The following is a 23,937-nucleotide window of genomic DNA, read 5'->3' on the forward strand; positions in this document are numbered from 1 at the left end:
TTGCACAGGCCTTATTTGAAGACAAAATCTACCCATCTGAATTGCAGAGCATTGTTGATCTGGAAGGGTTTATAGATGTCCACTTAAAAAAATACAAATAAGAGAATTGTTTTTAGTCAGTTCTTGTTTTTGAACATCTGAATAAAGATAACAAAGTTACATTTTGTTTTGTTTCTCTCATTGTAACCACATTAGAAATGTGCTAAACCATGAATTGCGTGTCTTGTTGCACTCCTTTGCATCTACAGTTTATCTTTACTCCTCTGTTTAGGCATTTGTGCCTTGTTTGCTCAGCTACTCTTACCCTGGTTGCTGTATCTACCAACATCTGTCTTCTGTTCTTTCTCACAACTTTTCCGATAGCCTTTCCACATCCTGCATGCATCTCCACCCAAATCAATTTCCTCAAACCCCATTTAACACCCTTACAAATATAGATCTCAAAGTGGAAAACCTAACTCATTATAAGTATGCTACCTAACATCAGGCATTACAAGGAGATTAAGAAAATATACTTTGGGTTTCATGGTAGAGCTCTTTCTGTTTCCTCTAATGACTTCTGTGCCTGTCAGGCGGAGGCTGGCTTTAAATCCTGCTCAGTACGTTCTCCAGCAGTCACAAGGAGACCTCCGACATTCAAATGGCTCACAAAATAATTTTATAATTCACATCCTGCCAATCACTGAGTGGGCTACCCAGTGAACTTTGACTACAAAAGGAGGAGGAAGAAAAAAAAAATTACAGAAGTGCCACATCTTAATTATGGGTCTCTGCTTCTGAATGCGTTGATTTTTTTTTTTTTCGCATGTAGATTATTCCCATGAAGAATGTGCAGGGGCACCGGGGAAAAAAAAGAAATAGTCAACTGAAATTACCTCCCAGGCTACAATTCTGCTGCCACTTTCTCCTGTTGAAAGAGCTAATTAAAAAACAGGGGAGCTGCGAGGCGCACAGCAGACCTGGAAACTCGAGGGGCAGGTTCTCAAGCTGGGTGCAAGAAGGTCCTGCTGTTTCATCCGAGCCCCCAAGGCCAAGATGAAAGCTTCAGAAGGAGAACTTTTCTTTGGTAAAGCGTTTAGTCGGCTGACTGAAAGCAGCAGAGACTCACTTCTACAAGGGTTGTCTTTGTAGAAGACAACGATGGCTTTGATATGAGATGAACAAATGSAGGTAAGAAAGAATGACGAAAAATACCTTCACACCTACATGCATACGCCATCACCTAAATAGTTAACTAATGATGCATTAAATCACATTCGTTGATAACAAAATACAATAATTTACAAACATTGTCGATGGATGTGGATAAAGACAACAAGCTAATTTTTGAAGCTTAAAAAAAAATACATAAAGCCCAAAAAAAAATAATAAATTAGAGTTAGAGTCTGCAACTCCAAACAAAAATGATTTTGCTAAGTTTAATAGCATTTAGCAAATAGAAATAATTGGGTAATTCTAACTGACCTAAAAAAGATTTTTGATCTGATTTAAGACAGTGAGGAAAACATGTATATGCAGTTTATGGAAATATCTGGTTTCAACTGGAYATATGCATTGTATGACACGATTGTCATTGAATCTTATTTTTATTGGGGTGCATTTGACTAAAACATGAGGAAAACAATGAAAATCAGCTTAAAAACCCAAATGTTATCCAGAAGAGTCCTGCTGCTAACTGTAGAATTGCAGACTTTTGTGCAATTCTCTGCCAAAGCAAGAACTTGAGAAACAATGTTAGTTTGATTTGTTTTAAATCCAAATAACTATTTAGAGAGGACTCTGTATTTGCTATTTTAAAGCAGACACAGTTTGTTTTACGGTGTAGAAGCCAAGGCCGACGTGTCAGAGAGGATAAGCTCTCTATGGATCCGTTTCTTACACTCAGTCTCCTCCGAATCCTCCACACAATGAAGCCCRCAGGGATGTTTGTGACTTCGCTGCAAAGTGTATAAATCCTCAGATCACACCCGACGCTGTCTGTGGGGACCGCTGCTTTTATGTAAAATGCTACACAAACAGTATTTTCCTCTTACAAACAATTCATAAAAGGACTAAGGATTAAGCCGAGGGATAAGACCGGATAAAAAGCCAAGTAGCAACTTGGCTTTCTGCATACAGAACCTTTCCATAAATCAGTACCTCTCACCTCTGTGGCACGAATAAAAAAAAACCTCATCACCTTTTGAATCTCAGTGGCTTTACTTCTTCCTGCTCCTGTTCAACATTAGTAAACACTTCAGAGGAGCAGCGTCCTGCTCTCTTCAAACACGCTGGTCCTCCCACACTCTCCTTTCCATCATTACAAACGACTTYCCTATCCGTCAGTCCTACACACTCCTCCATCTGATAGGCACTCTCACAGCACTAAGTGGAGGGTTCAGACCTTTGGTCCTTGTCGCCAGAAATTAATTTAAAAAAAGGTTTTGTATTTGGGGAGAAGTAAAGGGGTCGTCATATTTAATTTTACCGGCTAACATTTTCCCCAGAGAGTTCTATATCAAGCTTTTGACAGTAATTTATTTTGACCTTTATATTGTAAAGTTCTATTTCAGCCAAAAGTAAAACTTTAAAAGAAGAAAAAAAGAGACTAAAACTTATTTTATTTTGCCTCTTAAGAAATAACCTTGTTCCATCTTTAGAAAAGACGATAAACCTGCCATTTCCAGAGCCGAGAGCAGAAAGCTCTTGTTTTGTAAAGTATTACACCACACATAGCAAGTGGCCCTTGAGAATTAACTTTCCTGACCTTTCAATAAAATAATAAATGAAGGTTAGTTTTAAAAAACAAAAAWTTTTAATAACATTGCAACAAAACGCCTCTAATCTCGGTTTAACCTTTCGGGTTAAMCTGAGATTCTTCATTTGAGAATCGACTCTGGAAGCAGCATTTAAATTGCACATGAGTTTGGAAGCCACTGTGTTTGATCTGTGGCTGGATGAGGAAGGTGGAAAACCAAAAGGATGGCTGGATGAAATGTATCAGAGGCAGAGCTGAGTGGATCTAACACTCTGCCTCTTTTCAACCAGCCGCCCACTCTTCCACCCACGTCTCCATTGTTCGCTCAGCTGCTCAGCTACTCTTAGAGGCATTTTGCTCTAAAAACGGATGCATGCTTCAGCATCATTTACAAACATTTCGTAGTATGCATGTAGATTTCCATTTCAGCTGATAAGGATATGTATAATGTAATGCACTCCGTCTTCAGATTCTTCAGATCTGGGATGATGCGGCAGCCACATTTACAGCCCGACATTTAGAAAGTTTAACACTTTGACAGTAAAAGCTGGGATAAGGTGCTTAGATAAGCTGATCACTCAGTTTAGTATTGATTCCTCTCATGTTCATTTCCATTTTTCTGACATTTCATRTTTTCCTTTTACTAACCATTTTCCTTAATCATCTTGTCTCAGTCCTCATCTTTAATCTTTATTCATTAATTTAGTTACCTACATTTCTGATTAATCAATTTCTTACTGTTTAATCCACTTGCTTCACAGTCTTGATTTGGTTTTTATATTTGTGATCCTCAATTTCCAATTCAAAGGGAAAACAATTCTAGTCAAAACTTTGAAGATTAATATTTTTAATGTAATCATTTTCAGCAGTAGCACATTTACATTTATTCAAATCAGAAAAGTAAACAAGCTTCATTTGATCCATTAACATATTTTCCCACTTAATCCTTCTAAAGTTTGAATAATACAGATTAAAATGAATTCTAATTTATTCCAAAAATATACATGTATTTTCAATTTAACAATCAGATTTAATCCTGTAAACTACTGTGTTGTAATATTACAATATTTCTATTTACAAACCAAAAGTAGTTATCTTTTAACCCTAATTTAGAGATTTAAATGTTCAATCTCATAGCATTGTAAGTTCCCCCAACAGGGTCACCAAATACCCCAATTTGAAAAACATTGACTGAACAAATCTCTGAGGTTCAACACTCACATTATTCAAAAGTCTTTTCATATTTTTTTTTTGTGGGGGTGGGTGGGGGGTGGGGGGATTTGTACAGTGTCTAAAACATATTTACACTCACAAATAATGCAAAAACAATTTTCWGAAACCTTACAAACATACACACCAAATGTAAAAACTGCTTCATCTGCAAAGTTCTACAAAATCATCTACAAGGCGGATTTTTTATGTTTTGCTATGTCTGGGTTCTCAAGGGTTCCCGCAGATGTAATAAACTGGCAATTTCAGTCTTTTGAGTCCAATTCTGACCTCTTCGACAACAACACCTTAATAGAGCTGACATCCAAGTCATCAATACAAAACAAAGAATGTAAATAGGAACTCATCCAAAGCTAGTAACGAGGCTGGTTTCTGCATCGATTTCACACCAGAGTTTTTCCAATTTTAAGCTACAATGTCTTTGAAGATTAAGCTCATTTTATTAAAGGTGAAAATCCAGGGATTTTCTCTGGCTGGTTAAGCATCATCTCTTTCCTTGGGTCCAAGCAGAAAGCCCAGCAATCCCACTGTGCCACGGATGCAGAGCCGACAAACTGCCAAGTCGCCCTGGCAGAGGGCAGTTATTGCTGCTGGCATGACCAGGTGCTGAGGGCAATAGCAAATGCCATCTCTTTAAGGATCTCTTCAGGTATCAATAATCAGCCTAGYGTGACATGTCCATCAGGATTGAAAAGAAGCCTGTCTAGCAGGGAAGATTCTGGAAACGGTTCCAACCAGCACCTTAAGGTCAAACTGGGGAGAAATTTAAGCTTCCAGAAACTTGATCATGATTGTCGGATGCAAAAATGGGCTGTATGGATAATCTCTCCTCCTTTGATGACTATGYCATGACTTGATGAATTTTACAGTTTTTCTCAAAGCATAATTGTTTCATTGAAAACATTCAAACGTGAAGTTTGAACGTCTTTTAAAAAAAAAATTAAAAATTTAATCAGAAACCATACGTGAAGTGTTTGGTGTGAATCAGAGAATAGTGTTTAGTCTGCTGTACTTCGGAGCATCATTAAGTAAATCTCACGGTAAACTATAATCTAAGCTAGCTCATCTCATTCATGGAGTCATATCTAATGGGCTTAAAGGAAAAGCAGAAAAGTTAACAATTCTCTCGCATATGGAAGATATCAATCCCCCAACTGCAAACACAAACAGCTCAAAAACGCATTTGTTCCATTATCAGTTTATTAAATAATGCATGTTGATGTTTTTGGGTTAAGCAATACCTCAGTGTGCTGAAAAGCTTATTTATTGCCCATGTGTGGAATGTCCATTTGCAGATTGATATGAGGTCACACTATGCTAAGGTTTTGATTTTGAGGAAGCCATTTATTGTTTTTCTGGCTTACAGTTGGTGTGATGCAAAAGCAATAAGCAGCAGCAGCTTCCCTGTGGAGAAATGAAAGCATGTTCTATTCAGGCTACGACGGCATAGAATAGACGAGAAATATCCTTCGTTGTTCCTCAATGGGGAAACTCAGGTATGCCAACAGCAAAGTGACACGCAAATGGAAGCATGCAGCTTCCCACAAAGGTAAAAACATATAAACAAAAAATATAAGAGACTGTACAGTGAGAGCAAATCTACAGCTGTACAGTGATCAGAAATAGCATTCTCATTTAAAAAGAAATGTGCAACTGAGTAGGGTAATATAAAATAAGATCATTTTATACATCACAAAATGTTCATGTATTCATGCATTAAAATTAGACTTGGGCAGGTTACCAGTATCAAGGTAACATCTACGTTTGGCAGCAGATTGCTGGTTGGCAAAGCAAGCATACAGTCTGTCTAGTTAACCAGCTAAAATAASCTTTTCCTACTATACTTTCTGAAAGTAAAATGGAAAGAAAGCAATATATTAGAATCTGCACAATTAGTACATTATATTACTCCTAAGCAGGTGTTTACTCTATTTTTATTACGTGTGTAATATGTATAACATTATTACACCTATAGTAGTATATTTTAGAATCACTAAGGAAAAATGTTGCTGTCCTTTTTTAATCAAAGCAATTATATCTGTATTTAGATACTTTCATCCCATGAAACCATAAGAATCTTACACCTGCCTTTGTCTAATTCTATTCTGTAAAAATCCACAAGTATATTAATTAATGCAGWAAAACAACATAATGTGGTCTGACTGCCAGAACTATTAACTAGCTGACAAACARGCATTACTTTATATTTTATTCACTGAGTGGATTTAKTCAAATACTATTACTACAAAKGAACAATGCAGAATTTGCTTCAATGCATTTAGCAGCATGCTTTAATAGCATTTTTATGCTATTARAAATAATGTTAAATTGTGTGTTTTTCTATATTATGAAGATAGCTGAATATAACTGGTCTTGTTTAAGCAAGATTTTAATAGCTTTTAAAGTCTTACAAAAAAAAAAAAAAATCAATAAATGAATCCCACTAAAAAGAATCGACAACTCTGAAGCTGTAGAATCTGTAAATTCAACCTATAAATACAGAAAATGAATCCCAGAATGAMAACATACTGCTAATGATCAGTGGACTGTTAAATGTAAAAATTCACAAGGACTGTAGAAAAAGGTAGACACCTTGTTTAAATAGAACAACACAGTGGAACAAACAGGACATAATGAATATTCAAAACTACATCTTGATAGTACCTCACCGAGGCAACATGAGATGTACTTCCTCTTCTGATGGAGCCTGAAACTGCGTGTGTGTGTGTGTGTGTGTGTGCGTACGTGTGTGTGTGCGAGAGAGAGAGCTTGGTTGTGGTCGGCTGGTTATGAGCACTCCTTATCTTTGGTGTGCATTTGCGTGCTCCACAAACAGCCGCATGGCTGGGAGCCCTGATAACACTCACCTTAACTATCAGGCCTCAACAGTACGTGTTGCRTCGTGTGGCATGTATCTTAAGTATGTGATTTATAACAAAGTTTTTAAACCACAAATGTGAGGTCACGTGTGCATTTAGCTGTGTTTTTTTTTAAGTGCGCTGGTGTGTGTGCAGATAAGCTCACTCTGAAGGAACCACCTTTGCATATTCATTTATTTTTTATCCTATTCTTGATGTGGACGGTCACATGAATGTAATGACAGAGAGAGAGAGAGACGCACTCCATTTTGTTAAGAAACATACAAACACAGGAACACTCTGAACACTGAATTGTATGTTTTATTAATAAAAAGCATAGAACACCCAAGTAAAAACCAGAAGTGTGCAGACTCARGATAGCAGAACAGCCATTTTACATTCAAAATAGGATCAACTTTAAAAGCTTATTTTTGAAAAGCAGAAACTAAGAGGGTAACTTTAATCTAAYATTCAGCAGAACCTCAGTTAAAATTGTGTTAATTTCTCCCCAACAGGGAAATTAATGGACTGTCTCACTGCTGCAGTATGACCCTCAGAGTCTACCTGCTGTGCTCAACCTTGGACCCCCACAGAGAAAAAGGTTGGAGGGTTAGGTACATCTTTTCCACACTGTACCATCCTGTGTAAGTGTACAGTACTCAATGGAGAAGTTAGTATTTCAGATGTATCTTTTTTCTAAGGCTGATGGTGTTTAAACAGTCTGATCCCCACCACTTCTCTGCCCACTGCTGAGTACAAGCCTGACTTTCTAAAATAAGTAATGATAGTCCTTCAAAGCCAAAGTGACACTTCATCKCCAAAGAGCTGATRGATTTTGAATTCAAGAAAGTGTACTCTTCTGGAAGAGAGAAAGAATGGCACATATTTAATGACAGCTGTTGCTTAACGTGCAATCTGGTGGTTTATGTGCCRATTTATTTACTCCCATCTGATTGTGGGTATTTAGAAGGGTGAAGTGGATTATTTGTTTGGTTTTAAAGGCAGTGTTATGTACAAAATGCTGAGAAAAAGGACTGATTGATTCTGGGACTTTGCAAAAAAAAAAAAACTGAACAATCATATTTATATAAATCTTAAGATTCTCTAGTTGCCCAACAGACTCAGGGACTTTGTACATAGTAGCTCCTTTATCAAACCAGAGCAGACTTGCCCTGTTTAGAAKGTGCAAAACATTTCAATAAACAGAAAAAAAAAGTGTGCAGACAAAAAGATAAAATGTGCAGCGCGTGTGTTTTGAAGTGTTTGTGCCATCAAAGATAACAGCCGCATCGCATTTGCATGGCTTGTGCTGATTTGCATTTAGTGATTCACAAGTGGACAGATGGACAGATGATGACAGAGAGAGACAGAGGAGAAGAAGATGGAGGCGATGAAGAAGGGAGAGCGGTGACAAGCTGCTGTCCAGGGAAGCAATTAGATGGACTCGGGTTGCTGTAGCTCAAGACAGGAAGACGGAGWACAAAAAGGTGAATAACAGAAAAAGAGCTGTGTTGACTCTGTTACTCCAGCAGCTGCTGTTCATGTCCTGCGAGAACCCCAAACACAAGCACTGACAAAAAAACCCAGACAGGCTGTCCTGGTAGCCTAATGATTAGGCTGAAGAGCACAGAACTGCAATATCCTTAGTTAAAGTCTCAGTGGCCCAAAACTGGTGCAACTTTTCCTTTCACTCCCCATCTTTGACGACATCACAACCAAATAAAGTAATCAGACAAAACACGCATGTCAAGCTCTGCTCTAGATCCACACCATCAAGTCAGACCTCGATTGCCCTAATCTGAATAATTGCTCTGACCGTGCAGTCAGGCAGTGGCAGTTACATCACTGGTCGCATACAAATGCTTTTTATCCAAATCATTAAGAAGTAACATGATGGCTTTTGGCACAAGGCTTACGTAACGGAAGATCTTAATATTCCAGAACATTTTTTCAAGTTGGATGTCTGAATGCATCTTTATTTTGCAGATTTCTAGGAGGGAGAGTGAAGGAGGAATAMATTTTACATGACATTTCCATCATTTACACCCCTAAACCCAAAGGGGGAAAACTTTTTCCAGCTCCTACAGCTTGAAAACAACGGGCTAAATATAAGCAATTWTTAAAAGTACATTTCATCAAAGTTTGACGGAGTTTGATAGCGATTTGAACTAAATCACTTTGATCCAGAACAATCTATGGGAAGGTGGGGTTGGGCATTGAGTCTTGAGAATCAACTCGAACCGGGAGTGACATTTAAATTTTCCTGGAGTTGTTTAAATTTAAATTCTTAATTTCGATTCATAGTCYGCTGACCTAAGAATCCACCAAACTCCAGCGAAGAAGAACCAGCTAGAGATGTGTATGCAGCCATGGAAAATGGCTAAAGTTGACTTGTCTTCCGTAAGTACTAACCTCCTCACCAAAGAGTGGTGGTGTTACAGATACCTGGTAGTGCTTAGATTTKAGGTGTCCATTCATTCAWTAAAGAGTGGCACCTGGTCAGACCTGAGMRAGAYAAAAATCTGCTAATCTCTCWGTGRATATCCACAAATTTCCACATTTGGATCACATCAGCTAAGTGRACYCTACCAGACGACTGCATCATCAGTGGTAAACAAYAGTAACCCAATGGATGCATGTGGCTCTCTTTAAAAGGAGAAGGGAAGCAACTGGGCATATGATTCATATTTGATGTAAACGGCAATCGGCAGAGASAACAAAAACGCTTTACTATTACAAGAAAAGCTTTGACCTGTATCTTTTTTCGTCAACATTACATCCACATCATCACAAAAACACAAAGCGAGGGGCCAGTGAGCTCTCTCCCAGCATGTACTGTCTTCATTACTGCACAGAAAAACAACAAGCACAAAAGCCTCCATTGAAAAGCAGAGATTCCCCGGATAACCCTCACCATTGTATCCCCAGATCCCTTGTTCCGCAGCATGGCCAAATTACTGCACATACTTCTGGTCGAGTAGCATTGTGTGGAAGCGAGATGTTCAAAGTGCAGGGCTAGATAGCTGGATGCCAGGCAGGGTGGCAGGCATCTTCCTCTCCCCCGTTTGTGGGTTCATATGGAAATTTGTGCCCGTCGAGCTGCATGTCTGGCTTTCTGACAGGCAGACTGGCATTGTCTTAGCAGTTGACACCACATGCTCAACCAAAACAAGCCTCAAACTTTTTTCTCAGTTTTTTTTGTTTTTTGTACAAGTTTGGCCAAAACTTTTTTTGTCAATGTTTGAGAGAATTAAAAAGAAAAGAAAAAAACTGATCATGCAAGCAAGAAACTCAACGCATTTGGACAAAACGGGTACACAGTTGATCAAGAAATTTCACAATCACCCTTGATGAAGATTGAAGCAGCAGGTGAACAGACACACTTAAAAGCTCAACATTTAAATCAAACTCAAATAAAGCTACAATGTCATTATGTCTAAAGGAATGCCAGCAGATCAGACTGAAATCTGTGGATAATCTCGTTAGATGTTCAGGTTACAGAATTTAGTCTCCCCAACAGTCTTCTGGTAAAGCACTTCCTGTGAAGTAATGGGAGGAAGAAGTAGCAACTGCAAAAATCTAACATATGTAGGCCGGTGCAGTCAAACAAGGTAAGAAGGCAAAGATTAAAGGAGGTGGGTGGACTAAAGGAGCTTTTCCTGAAGCAACATCTTGTCTACAACAAGTGTAGAAATGAAGCACAGGTAATGTCCTCAATGGAAAATCAGGGATAGAAACAATCAGTCAGGGAGAATCCAGGGAGTCCCTTTAACACAATGTGCACTAAAATAAACACTCATCAGTATGCCCTAATAAGTCCAACAGAGGAGAATGGCTCCGTGGACGGATATGGTCATGAGGTGCAGACCATGCATACCGAAGCTCCTCAGAGCAGTGCGTTTCAATCAGAGTCGAGGCTGGAGAGGATCCAGCAGAGAGAACAGCAGCTCAGTTACTTAGACAGGGAGAGCTTCACTTGTTTATCAGAATCAGTTGCTGCAGACGTTCAGGTGCTTCTACTGTTTGAAACATCTTCTGTGAAGAGCATCATGTGTGAACAAGAATGGACAAAACTTACCACCAACCACCAGACAACCCAATGCTCATTGGAAGTCTGTCTGGTGTCTTCACTGTATCTGACATTTACACCAAATACTTTATAGACCTTTGTTGTTGTGTGAACAAACTTCTAGAAAACTGCGTAAGTGCTGAAACGCTGAGATCCTTTAATCAAGGCTGAAAACCCAGCCGTTTCGAGTTACCTTTGATTCTTAGTAACTGGAACATATTTTATGTATATTTGCTAAATGATTGTGATGATGGCCTTTGACACGGTGTAATGTTTATTGCTTGTTTCATAAGAGGTAACTGTATTATGTTATTATGGTGTAGAGCACGTTGACCTTGACTTGTAATTTAAGCAAACACAGAAGATCCAGTCACTGTAACAGAATGGCTCCATCAGCTTTAGCTTAATGTCTGGGAAATGAAAAGACTAATGAAGGTAATGTTGTGCCTCTTGAGCAATATCTATTAGCTTTGGTCCATTGACCTTCTGAAAGACTTAATGATGACCCTTTATCAGTTTTGTGGCAAATTTGTTTTCATCTCCCTTTAGGCGAATTAATTTTTTTTTTCATGAAACCCAACAACTGCTGCAAGCGAGCTTAAACACTGTTTTTTTTTGAGACTCTTAGAATTTTAGGATTCTGAACAACCTTTTTATTAATATGATACTTGAAAATACACATAAAAATATAGATGGAAACACAGCCAGTGAACTTTAGTAAAGTTTGTTTGTTTGTAAAGAATCGATTTTTGATTAGCATGTCTCCAACCCAACTGATTGCCATGTAGATGCTGTCTATAGGTTTTTTTTGGGTTTTTTTTTTTTTGGAGACTTGGGGGTTGCCACTTGTTGATGCAGTTTTCTTAAATAGTCAACTTTACTAAGCTACAGAGAAATTAAATAACAGCGAATATTAACATCTTCCTGATTCACCATCATGCTCACCTAGCATGGCAGGAAGTGAAACATGGATCTTGCACTGCTGCGTTCGTCACAGTTTCGGTGGTTTTAAACCGTTTATACACATAAAGCTCTGACTGTGGATGTTGACAAGGTTAGGAGCTATTTTCTTGGAGGAAGTGCTATGGGAGAAAATCATTTGTAGGTTATTTCTCCACACAATTTGCTCAGATTAAAGGTTGACCTTTCTACAATTATCAGGGTGAGATCGTGCTGCTGCATTATGAAAATATTTTACTTGAAGACATGTAAACTATTAAAAAGATGGTTATATATATATTTTGTTTTCGTTTTTCCACTCTTGCTTTGGATAAGAGACAATTTGAAAATAAGACCTCTTCAATTTCTTTCTAAGGACTTTTCATTTACTTCTCTAACCACACAAATGCATATGTTTTTAAACCAGACATTCGTTTTCCCAGGAGGCTGTGGTAGTGAGTGCTTTGCATGATCGGCTGTGTTTCTGTGCCTCTGAATGTGAACCTCTCAGCTCAGGGAATATCTTTGAATTTCACACCAATTACACATAAAAAACTGCGGCCCGTTTCTAGCATCTTGGGGGAAATGGTGCGATTTTTGATCTATACCTGGTAGACAGCTGAATTTGACCCATATGGGGGTCCTTAAATACCACAACTAGTGTTTGAATATAAGAGTGAAAAACGACTGCAGCTGACCTGAAGAAGAAGTCTGGAGGGAATGGACGCCATCGCTGCCTGAAATCTCTCCAGGTGTACTTTGTTTGAGCTCGTTAATACTGCTCATTGTAAAAGACCAATGGACTCTGACTGATGAAAAGACTAATTAAGACTACGGCTGTGAAATGATTTCATAACCAAAACCAGTATTTTCTGTTAGGAACACAAACTTTACAAAACCCTTTAACTTCTTATATACAGTAATTAATAATAATTTGTTGGGATTTTATTAAAGCCCAGAAGGTGATGCTAACAATAGAAATAAATATAAAACCAATTTATGGCTCATTTGCATATTTTAGGCTCTGAGGTGTGGTAAACAAAGAAAAAAAACCCCGCTTCTTTTGACTTTAATGATAAGAAATCTGCTGTATGTTATCTTCGTTGAACAAAATCATTTTGCAGAGTGGGAAAAAAACAAAAACAATGCAAGACTTTCAGTCGACTTGTTCGCACATCATATCACGTCATGAAAAATTCAACAGATCTCCAGTTTAACCTCGGAGCCAAATGAACCTTCTGACTTGTTGATCACCTCCTTTGCTACAGCAGAACGCATTACATCACAGCCAGCCCAGTCCTGGAAGATAGATGAACAGATTACTCAGCCCAGCTAAAGCTCATTCATGGATAATTCTCTGCCGAGAGCCCGGCAACAACGCGAGCCCAGATTGATTACACTCTGCTGCCTCAGTAAACCCCTCCTCCCTGCCTCCATCCCCCCACCTGCTGCTGCACTCTGGTGAAACTCTGGTTCACCAACAACTATTGAACCTTTAGGTTTGTAAAAGTTGTGGACAGAGCAGTGGGAGGAGTCAAAAGCGTATAAAGTCATGGCATGGTACTCATTCTATAAAAGGCATAATAATCATGGAATATTTAAACACTTTCAAGTTAAGCAAAAATATCTTAAAAATCTATTAAATGAATATAATTTTAAAAATTCTGATCCATGATCTTAAATGGAACATTTTTAGCCTATTTTAATATGAGGCAGTGGCGGGAAAAGATAGTTATGATCCTTTAAAAATGTGAATATCTCACTGCAACTATAATAAGATTAGGATACAAAAATGTATTTAAACCTAACTGAAACATTTGAGTAAGTTGATGGGGTTAAAAACTGACAATTAGGGTTTAAAATTGACAGAAGTCTAACCTTAGAGTTCAGGGAAGGAAAGATGTGCCACTAAGGATGGCAACAAATTTTCTGCAAAATTTAAACCTCAATCCTATACTTACAAAATATGCAGTGTTGGTGTATTAAGTCCACATTGTTTTCCTAAATAAATGAATGAATAAATACTGACTGAATAAACAAATTGTGGTTTTCTCACATTATTAAACTCAGAAAGCTCTCAAAATCAACTGTGTTTATTGGCACCATGTTTTTTATATCATGTTATAATTTTTCCGTGTATGCCCTCTGCTTTTCTGTCATCATCACATCCTCGCCTTCGTAGCACATCAGTTGAGTTATTGGCAGTGCTCAGTCATGCAGAACAGTTAAACATGCACTATTTAAGGTGCAAACTTAAGGAGTTTGTCGAGTGTTTATATTTCAAAACAGAACCACTCCAAGCTCTTCCTTAGTTCGGTCGGTTCCTCTTTCCTGTTCTGGGATTCTGCCGCCATCTTTAATTCCGTATCAACTGGTTCCACTGAAGGATAACGAGCAGCGCCCTCTGCTGGATGGCTGCTAAATTATGCTATAAAAAGATCTAAGCGGTTGTTATTAGTAAATCGAATGGAACTAATTTTAATCTAATTAACAATTTATCAACAATTAATCATAAGTCAATTAACTGTTTGCATCCCTAGTTAATAGTCCTGGAAGTTTCAGGAAGATATAGACAGAAAGGCTCAACACCAGAACTAAGAACACTACTGTTAGATTTACAATACAAAAGTGTGCAAAAAAAAGTCTAAAACCATGGTTTACTTTCAACAAAAACTAATTTTTACCCTCTGCCTGATGTAAACCATTGCTGTGCAGCAAGTTACAGAGACAACAACACCAGTAGCATATTTTTATCAGTATAAATAAAAGTAAACATTCACTAGTGAGAGTGGTAAGCAATGCAGAGGGTCTCAATCTAAACTTTAACATGACATTTCAGATGCTACGTGTACAGAACATTGCGCAAGTTATCAAAAAGCAGACAATATTTCTCAGACTGAGTGGTTGGAGAGAGACAAAAAAAAAGAAAAGCTGAAAAGGCAGAGGGGATAAAGGAAAGAGCGTGAGTCAGACTATAAACACTCGGTTGGGTTGATGTTATACAGCTGCCTTGAAAGCTGAACCAGAGGTTGGCAAGTCCGCCACAAACACAGAAAAACAGACCCAAACTAAGTCTCCCTGCCTCTAAACCCCCCAGAACAAAATCTGATGACTCACACGGTGTGTATACAGAACTCTGGCAGCACACACACATTTACAACAACATATATCACACATAAACCAACAGGCTCTGGGTTTGTTGGATAAAGGTTTGTGGTAGGGTGACAAGCGGGGGTGTGGGGTGAGGGGTCACGGAGTCAAGAGGAAAATAAATCTGTCAACACACACACTCCAGTGGCATGAAATCAGTGCTTTACACCTCCAAGTGAGAGGGTCAGGGATCTCCCAACACACACACACACACACACACTCAAACTTTATCCAGTGATCCTCCCTGTTGCATCCTGTTGACTGCCACTTACATTACAAGAATATTTTAACGACCACAAAAAGCCTGTTTGTTTCTGTAGGAGCTGGACCACCTCAACTGCAGAACATCCAATCGATCGCATACTAATCTGAATCAGAAGCGTCTCTCGAAGACTGATCAATGATTGGTAAAACAAGTAGAGGGAAAAAAAACATACCAACCACATGCCAATTTGTGCTAGCTTTAGCAACCAGAACACAATCAGTTTATGTGATTTAATTAGTTTAGAGTTAAAAATGAGGTTCTGTAAAAGATCTAGGCGCTAAAAGTTGCTCAGGAAGGTGTTTTGGGTTGATTATTGATTATTGTTTAAATGACTCAAACAAGGGATACAATCACGATCAATGGAAAGAAGTGGTGTTTAAAAAAAATCTGCATAAAATATTGAATTAAATTAGAAGTGAGATTTTTACAGCTAAGTAAAAAATGTTTTAGATTTATGGTTAAAGCTATCTTAACTTTGCCCACGTTTCCTCTGACAAGAGGTAAGAAACCTTTTGTGGAGTGGCTCAGTTAGAGTTCTGACCTAAATCTGACAGAATCTGAGGAGGCAAGAATGGAGAATTTAAGATTTGGAGTTCATCACTAAAGATGAATATTTCAAATATTAGTGGAAACAAGGGAAAAGTTGGCCAGCAATTATAATGAGGGTTTGATTGCTGTGATGACAATAAAGACCTTCCCATTGATTATTCAGAATAGTATAGTCTATGTTTTTTTTCTTCATGGTTAGATCTGGTTTCATTTATTTATGCTGCGTTCCAGTTGAACTCAGAACTGGGAAATTCCGACTTCAGCCAAAATGCCCTCCCATCTATCCATGAGATCCGACTTCCCAGGTAACAGGAATGCAGGATTACGATTTCGTTTCACGTTTTCCCTCCTTGCTTCCAAAACAGTTCCTGCAGGTTTGCTACGTTTCATTCAGTCGTTCACTTTGGTGAAAACTACCATTATGCTCAGTGAAAATAAAAAGTTAGAACTGAATGTCAGCAGTTTGCCAATCTCTCCAAAAGCAGAAAATCATGACAAGGATCCTAAAGTTACCAAAAGTTTCTACATGCAGAGCCTAAAATGTAAGTTGTTGTTGCACAGGAACCGGCTTACAGCGGAAATATGAGACTATTAATGCTTATGCCTTGGAGCAGAAAAAGCGTCCCACTGGCCTCACTCCTGCAGAAGTGTTGTGTCTTAATATGCCAATATTACCTAGAAAAATCATTTTTAAGGAACACAGTTTTCTCCAAACTCTTTAGGTTGCATCTTTATGCCTCCACAAACATGTTCAATCCTCATTCAGATAAGCCTGACAAGAAGTCGCCACATTATGTTGTCAGCTTACTGAAGCAAGCCCTTGAAATTAAAGTGAGTACTTCTCCAGTGAATAGAGGGAAGAAATAAAAGGAAAAATGGTGCATGTGTTGATTTATGAGACAGTAAGACAAAGAAAGGAGGCAGATTCAAAATGACAGCAAATGGGAGAGAACAATAGGAAAACGCCGCCTCTGCTTGTAATGTTAAGTTTGACATAAATTCAACTTTTTTTTTAAGCGGGCTGTGATGTTCTTCACGTCCGACATTAATAGAGACCTGCAGGAGAGTCCTAATTGGAGGCTGAAGGTCCAACAAGGACTACTTTTCCATCAGGCAACCCATTAACCTTTTGAACAGGCTGCTCCTCTGACAGTTCAGCTGTTTACAAGTCCCCACCACTTTCTAAAAGTGTTCAGTTTCAGGTGCTTGGCTGGCTGCAGGGCCTAAATATAGACACTAAGTAAGATTTCCCTGGAAAGGGACACACTCTCAGGGCAGGGGGTCGAATGTGTGTGTTTGTGTGTTCTTTCTATTTCCAGACCTCTGAGCAGCAACTGTCAGAAAGTGAAGAAAATATGAACATAATGACACTTAGCACAGCTTTACAAGTTATTTCAAAACATAACTCTAAGGGGTCTACAAAAGGATTTAGAAGAAAATTTAGCTGGTTTAGTCAATTCATCCACACAAGAGTAACTARAGACAGATTTTTCTTTGCCAGTACAGATTTTCTGTTTTTTTTTACTTTTGACAATTCCACACATGTCTATTCTGGGAAGATATGAAAGAAAACCTCCAATTTGCAGCCATAATAATGTTCTTGCTAAGAGGGAAAAAACTAAGCAAAAATTACATTGGTCTAACTTGTCCTGTCCAAAAATTAATTCTTTTAAAGAAATATGTTGKTTTTTTTTACTTGTGCAATTCAGGCTTTTGCTTTGAATTCTAAATTGTTGGAACGTTATTAGCAATAAATATTTTCCAAAAACATTTCTAAATATCAAAAAACRTTAACCAAGGTTAGCAGAGACTTGGGATTTTATTTTAGTTCCTAAAAGTATAATCCATACAGTAGGTAAAATGTCAGGTCACTTCATCTAGCATTTCAAGAAAAATGAAATGGTCTTTGAAACCGTAAYTTTTAAAGTCCAGATAAACTACTATACCAGTAACAGGCCGTGCTTATACAGTGACACAACATAATAAATGCTTTCATTTTATTTCAAGAGATCAACTTATTTTCAATAAAATCAAAAAACACATAGTATTCATTAAATAAATCCAAGCACAAGGAAAGGTTCATTTTTGTTTGCAGTTTTTCTTCCGGCTAACCTTTTTTTTACACTTATCAATAACTAAAAACAAAGTATAATAGATAATTAAGCAGTTGTAAAATTTTACTTTCAAATAACCCATATTTTAAAAGTTTAAAGATCCATCATGCAGTTATGAAAAAGCTCCTTAAATAAGGCAGCATTTAGCATTCCGCTCATCATTGTGATTCAGTTGAGTGAATTCGGTAGTAGTTTTTTTAATTATTATTTCCTTGATTAAAACCTCAATAGTTTCAGATCTCCGAATATTTAACAAGAGAAAAAAAAATCCTGACATTCAACACACACAGAGGGATTTATTAGCTAAACTTAGTGTCACACAGAACATTTTAGTAATTCCTCATCATGTCTCTTTATTCATTTTGTGTATTAGCATTTTACTGAGAAATCAGCAGGAGGGAATATTAAACTGCAGCTCAAGTTCTGTAATCATTTATTAAAATCCGGCATCCTYCACAACAGCACCAGTCTGCATATCTTAAAACACACGACTGCAACAAAACACTTCTGAACTGTCTCTGTTCACACACTGTTCCCTGATGTTCTGTATCCAAGTTTATGCATAATAGGAAAAAGAGTTTAGTGGATTCCAGCACATGACTACATGTTTTTTTTTAAACCACAGCCCATTTAAAATGGTAATGTATAATTTTCTACTAAATTAGGTTATATATAAACTCTAGCCTTTAAGCTTTTATCTGTGTGTAACTTCCAACCTTGCCAAACATTAACAGAACCTCTTCAGAAAGAGTCATGCAGMACTTTTGTTGTAACGTAATTAATGTGCAAGAGGCACAGTGTTATTATTTGAGAATAACAAGGTATTATTGTGTGAATCATAGTCCCAAAAGGACTAATGTTGTTAATCACAAAACCTGGAAATGATRTTAAGCCTCTGACTCATAGGTGTTAGGAAAGAGTTGAGTTTTTGTGTCTTGTCAGTTGTAATTCATACCTGTGCCTTTGTTGCGGTCCACAAAGCAGTACTTCAGCTCATACTCTTTCAGAATTTCATGGACTTCCTGGAATGACATATAAATATAAGTTAGAAGAAAACAAACAGCTTTACAAAATACTATCAAATTATCAGTTTTAAAATATTAAACAGACTCCAAACCATTTAATTCTATTAAAATTAGAAATCCTTCTTATTCAATTCGGTGACATCAGCAAATGATGCCAATGCATTTAATCTAAACTGTCTAAACAAAGGGTCAGAAACATTCAGYTTTGCTAGWTTAGATTAGTTTATTATACTATKTTAGCCCTTTACGTTATCAATTAATYATTAGTCTATTARTAMAATTGATAAGAACATTAGATTAACTTATTAATAGASAAATTGCATCACCAACTTAAACCAAACAATACAAAGAGAGAAGAGCCCAGTACTGCCCTCTACGCGTTTGTTCATCTTTGAACTGCCTCAAACATTCAACCCTYAGYWTCTCTTACACTGGCAAGCAGGGGATCATTTTGTTCTTTACATAATTTGATTGCTGGTCTCATTCCTCATACTGATCTCAGGAGCCGCAATTAACCAAAAAAGACTAAACACAATCCGAAATAACTGAAATGATAGAGCTCACAAGTTCTGCTAATCACAGGCAAACATTTTTCATTATCTTTATTGAAAAGAAACAAATTAGTGTTCTTTTAAACAAGTAGCTACTTGTTAATAAAAGTGAAATTGTGAAGATGAAAAGCTTTCTTTCTTTCTTTCAGCCACACAAGGACAGAAGAACTCCAAGCCACATGAGAGGCGAACGCTGATGCATCAAAGCTGTAAATCAGATCCTCCTCTCCAGCTCAAATGCATTTGTCTCTTTGGTGACTGGATATGATGAGGTGAGAAAAGACGAGAAGCAAGAAGATGCAATAATACAGCAATAGATCCTTGCACTCCTGCTCACTGCTGAATTCTCTTGTTGGCCTCACCACCTTCCTTACCAGTTTGGCAGYGATGCAGACGCACGGCTTCTCGACTACGGTTTAGTAAATTATAGTGGAGATTGTTTAATGGTAGGAACAAGTGTCTTTTTRGACTTCAGACTCTTGTAACTGAAATGTTGCAACATAGTTGTGCAGAACAAAGTTAAACCCTTAGAGGCTGGAACAGAACAGCCAAGACAATAAACTCAGTGTTTTGTAGTGGCCGTCCCAAAGCCCTGATCTCATATAGAGAATTTGTTGGCAGATTTGTAAAGGTGAGTGCGAGTGAAGCGGCCTACAAACGTGACTCTATTCTAGCAGTTCTGTTGGGAGGAATGGGCCAGAACTCCAGCAAACAACTATGAGAAGCTTGTGGAAGAAAACATAAAAATGTTTGACCCAAGGCATACAAAGGCAATGATGAACACTGGTAAAATGTGTGTGAACTGCTAATTTGAGCAAATAAACAAATCTGACAGATTATCTCTTTATTGGTCCATTTAGCAAATAGAAATAAATGACCTAAAACAAGAGAAGCAAGACAAATAAGATGTCTTTTTATGTAAACTTCTATTGATTCACTCAATATTGATTCACTCTTGAGTAAACTTATATGCGAAAAAGCTCAGATATTTTGACGCATGGTGGTATTGCGTAGCTATGACCGGTATGAACTTGCTTTACATAAACACATAAACTATTCCCTGAAGGCTAATGTTAGCAGCAAGTCCAAACACAGCAAAACCAGATCAGATTTATACCTAAAGCTGCATTAAATAAATGAACCTTTAACTCATGCTAGCAGGTCTATAGTTATCCGTAGTAAAGACTACAATAAGTTGTGGTTTGTTGCATTGACCTTATGTAAAGCAATGTGTACAAAGAAAAGTGGCAGCACACGCTAGGTAAGTAATGCTGTGTTTCTGTTCCTGCCCAGCTGATTTAAATGATACATTTGCATCCCCGTCTCCGAGGTCTGCAAATGAACCATTGTGTCCCCTTTCATTGTATTGTGGTACCAGTATCAAAGTACAGAATCGTTGTAAACAGTTTCCCTCACTACGGTTTCTGAGGTTTAAAGTCTCTTTATCAAAGAGTTTACACCAAACGGAGCAGAACAAGAGTCCCTCGGCTCTCAACTGTAGCAAGTCCTTAAGATTAAAAGGTCGGGGAGGATCTTTAAATCAAATAGGTCTCTGAAGACCTGAGGGCTCTACATGATTCATGCCTGGAAAGTAATTCAAACATGCATTTTCAAGCCAAGTGCTTTACAGACCAATAGAGAAATTTGGAAGTCTTTCCTTCTATAAAGCTGGGAGCCACTGCAGTGATTCAAGAACTGATGAGATATGATCAATGCAGATACTCGATTGATTTTTTTTTTTTTATATTAGAAACCTGTAAATGAATTATTACAATATTCCTACCAACTGCAAAAGCAAGTCCAAGTTTCTCCTTTTTTCCATTTTCAAAAGGAAACCTTTATTCTGGCAATGTTTTTAAGATGATAGCAAGTTGGTTTACTGATAGACTTTATGTGGCTGTAAAAACTCAGGTCTGTGTCCAAAAGGTTTATTGCATGCTCTGTCTATCTTTAGCTCCGCTGAGTCCAGTTGAGTACTGATTTCTAGCGTTGCATTTTTGGGGCGACATTTGAAAAGCAAACAGCCTCCCTGTTTGCTTTTCAAACAGGGAGGCTGAATCAAGTATACCAGCTTGTTCTTTTGTTGTCTTAAGTGCCTCTCTTCTGATATGCTGGATTCAAAAACTGATGGCAACCCTTTGTAATTCTCAGACTCAAGATAATTGACAATTTTACCAGATGCTGCTAAAATTGTCAATTAATAAAGAAATAAAATAACGGCTCAATAAAATAATATGCCAAATAAAGCATTCAAAAACACAAGACATAAGAACTTTCTCAAGTAATGTAATAATAGTGTTAATGTTTATTATTTATTTGTATTAATGCAACATTTATATTACATTTTTCAGTTTATATCCAATCTTATTGTTTAGTTTAATTTATTATTTCTCTTTTTTTGTATTCTGTATTTATTTAAAGGAGGATATTATGTCTTTTGCAGACCTTATTTTTCTGTAACTCTTGTATTCTATGAACAGCCTCTCGTCCCAACAGCACAGAATGACCCCACATTTGTATGCACATAAAAGCCGATATACATATCAATGCAAAGAGATGAGATCTATAACATTGCATTTATTTGAATAACATTTTTCAAGAACAMATGAGTTTGTAGAGGACAGCGCTTTGATGGCAGTTAATGTTTTCAGCGTGTTTATTCACCGTCAGAAAATAAAGGATGCATTTTCTGCTCCTATTCAAATAGGGAAATAAAGACATGAACTCTGCATTGTAATAATGATGCAATTCATGGTCATATAGTTATAAACACATTTAACGTGTTTTGGGAGATTATGTAGGCAGACTGTATGCGTAAACTTATCACATTATTTACCTTAAAACCTGAAAAGAATAGGATACAAATATCCTTTATTGCCCCTCAGTGGGGAGATTACATACCCAGAGCAGTAATAAAATGAGTATTGGTGATTTGACACATTATTCTCTTTTTGTATCCATCTAACCAGCCAGCCCACTCCTGTACAGAGTTGAGATGTTGCATATCATGGATCATTGCATCATTTTGGAACAAATCTGTCTAACAAAATGTTCCTCTCTGCACCCTTCCATCTCCACCACATTTACTGCAAATTAACCATTAAAAAAAAACAGAAGACAGGAAGGAAGGGATCAATATTATTTCAGTGACTTCCAGAGCTCTTTGTGATACTAAAACCAGAGTAAATTACTCCACTGAGTGCATTACTATGTTTCAATGTGCATCCATTTGCTGTTGTGCACTTCAACTGGGCTGAAAGTTCAGCTCTCTCAACATATAACAAGATGTTTAGAGACTATTTATAGAGCCCAAACAAAGCTGTGTCTCCTCTGAGCTTCTCAGTCTGAACAGTTAAAACACATGCCATTTTTATTGCCAGTCTCTGCCTTTCAGTTATTAAAATTTTAGCTTATATACCCATCTAGATGTTATTTTTAAAAAGAGTTTTATTAAGACTGGTATTCTTTTTTGTTTATTTTAAAGGCCTTTGTAAATGTGAGGGACCCCAGTAATGTGTTGAGGGTACTCTCACTTTACGTAATGCACTAAAGCTGCTTTATCTAACTTTTATTAAACAGAAACAGTTACTACTCCCAGTGCTCCCAGTACTAACTGCAGAAATACACCACTCAGTCAGAAACAACAAATCACAGCCTGGGGGAGGGTTTTAACACTGTCAATCAGGCTTGTGCACAGCCTGCCCCTCAACTTCTGCTATGCTTCAGCTGGTTCACCACAACATAGATGCTAAGGCTAGTTAGCATAGCCACCTGTGACAGCAAATAGACAGTTTTCTTGGAACTGTAGTTGTTTCTCCACAATTAGCACATTTAGCAGCGTGCACTACATGAGCTGATTGACAGCTAGGACCTTCCTCCTGACTCTCACTGGTTGTTTTTGACCAGGATTGGTGCATTTTTAAAGCCTGCAACAGTAGCACTGGGAATAGGTGAAGGAGCTTTTTTCCCCCATATATCATATGTCTCCAATTATAATGTCACAACATGATGACAGTTTTAACAAATGTGGAAAAATTGGAAATATTTTCATAAAAGTCACATACTGCAGCTTTAAAGTATACCAAGAAATCAGGAACCGCAAATGGTAGACAGCTGCTGAACTATTTACAACGTGACTCCAGCAACTGCCTGTAACACTATGTGCTCCTCACAGAAACAATACCAGCTACTCTATGCTATTTGGTGAACTATATACAAATTGCAAGTGTGCATGTATACCCAACTTTGTCCAAATTGGACCATTCCTTCTGGGTGCTCATCATGGTAGTTAACTTTTTCCCCTCCAGTGGGTGTAGTTGACCAAAGCCGTTTCCCTGAGCCTTGCAGTTCTGAAAATATTTCCTGTTCATTCTTAGCAATAACAATCAATCTGCAGGCTTTAACATTTTCAAAACCTGACATTTCAAGTTAGCCCAGCCAGTATCACCGT

At 37.6% G+C, this 23,937-nt stretch overlaps 1 protein-coding gene across 1 annotated transcript in view; it reads right to left on the reverse strand.

Moving 5' to 3' along the window:
• raver2 (ribonucleoprotein, PTB-binding 2) overlaps positions 1 to 23,937 on the reverse strand; it is an 82,334-nt gene that overhangs the window by 42,468 nt on the left and 15,929 nt on the right. The window contains exon 2 of the mRNA XM_008406157.2: positions 18,867 to 18,933. Within this exon, the coding sequence (XP_008404379.1) occupies positions 18,867 to 18,933 (67 nt within the window). The remainder of the gene's footprint in view (positions 1 to 18,866; positions 18,934 to 23,937) is intronic.

This window comes from Poecilia reticulata, linkage group LG4, assembly GCF_000633615.1.
Source record: "Poecilia reticulata strain Guanapo linkage group LG4, Guppy_female_1.0+MT, whole genome shotgun sequence".
NCBI classification, from domain to species: Eukaryota; Metazoa; Chordata; class Actinopteri; order Cyprinodontiformes; family Poeciliidae; genus Poecilia; species Poecilia reticulata.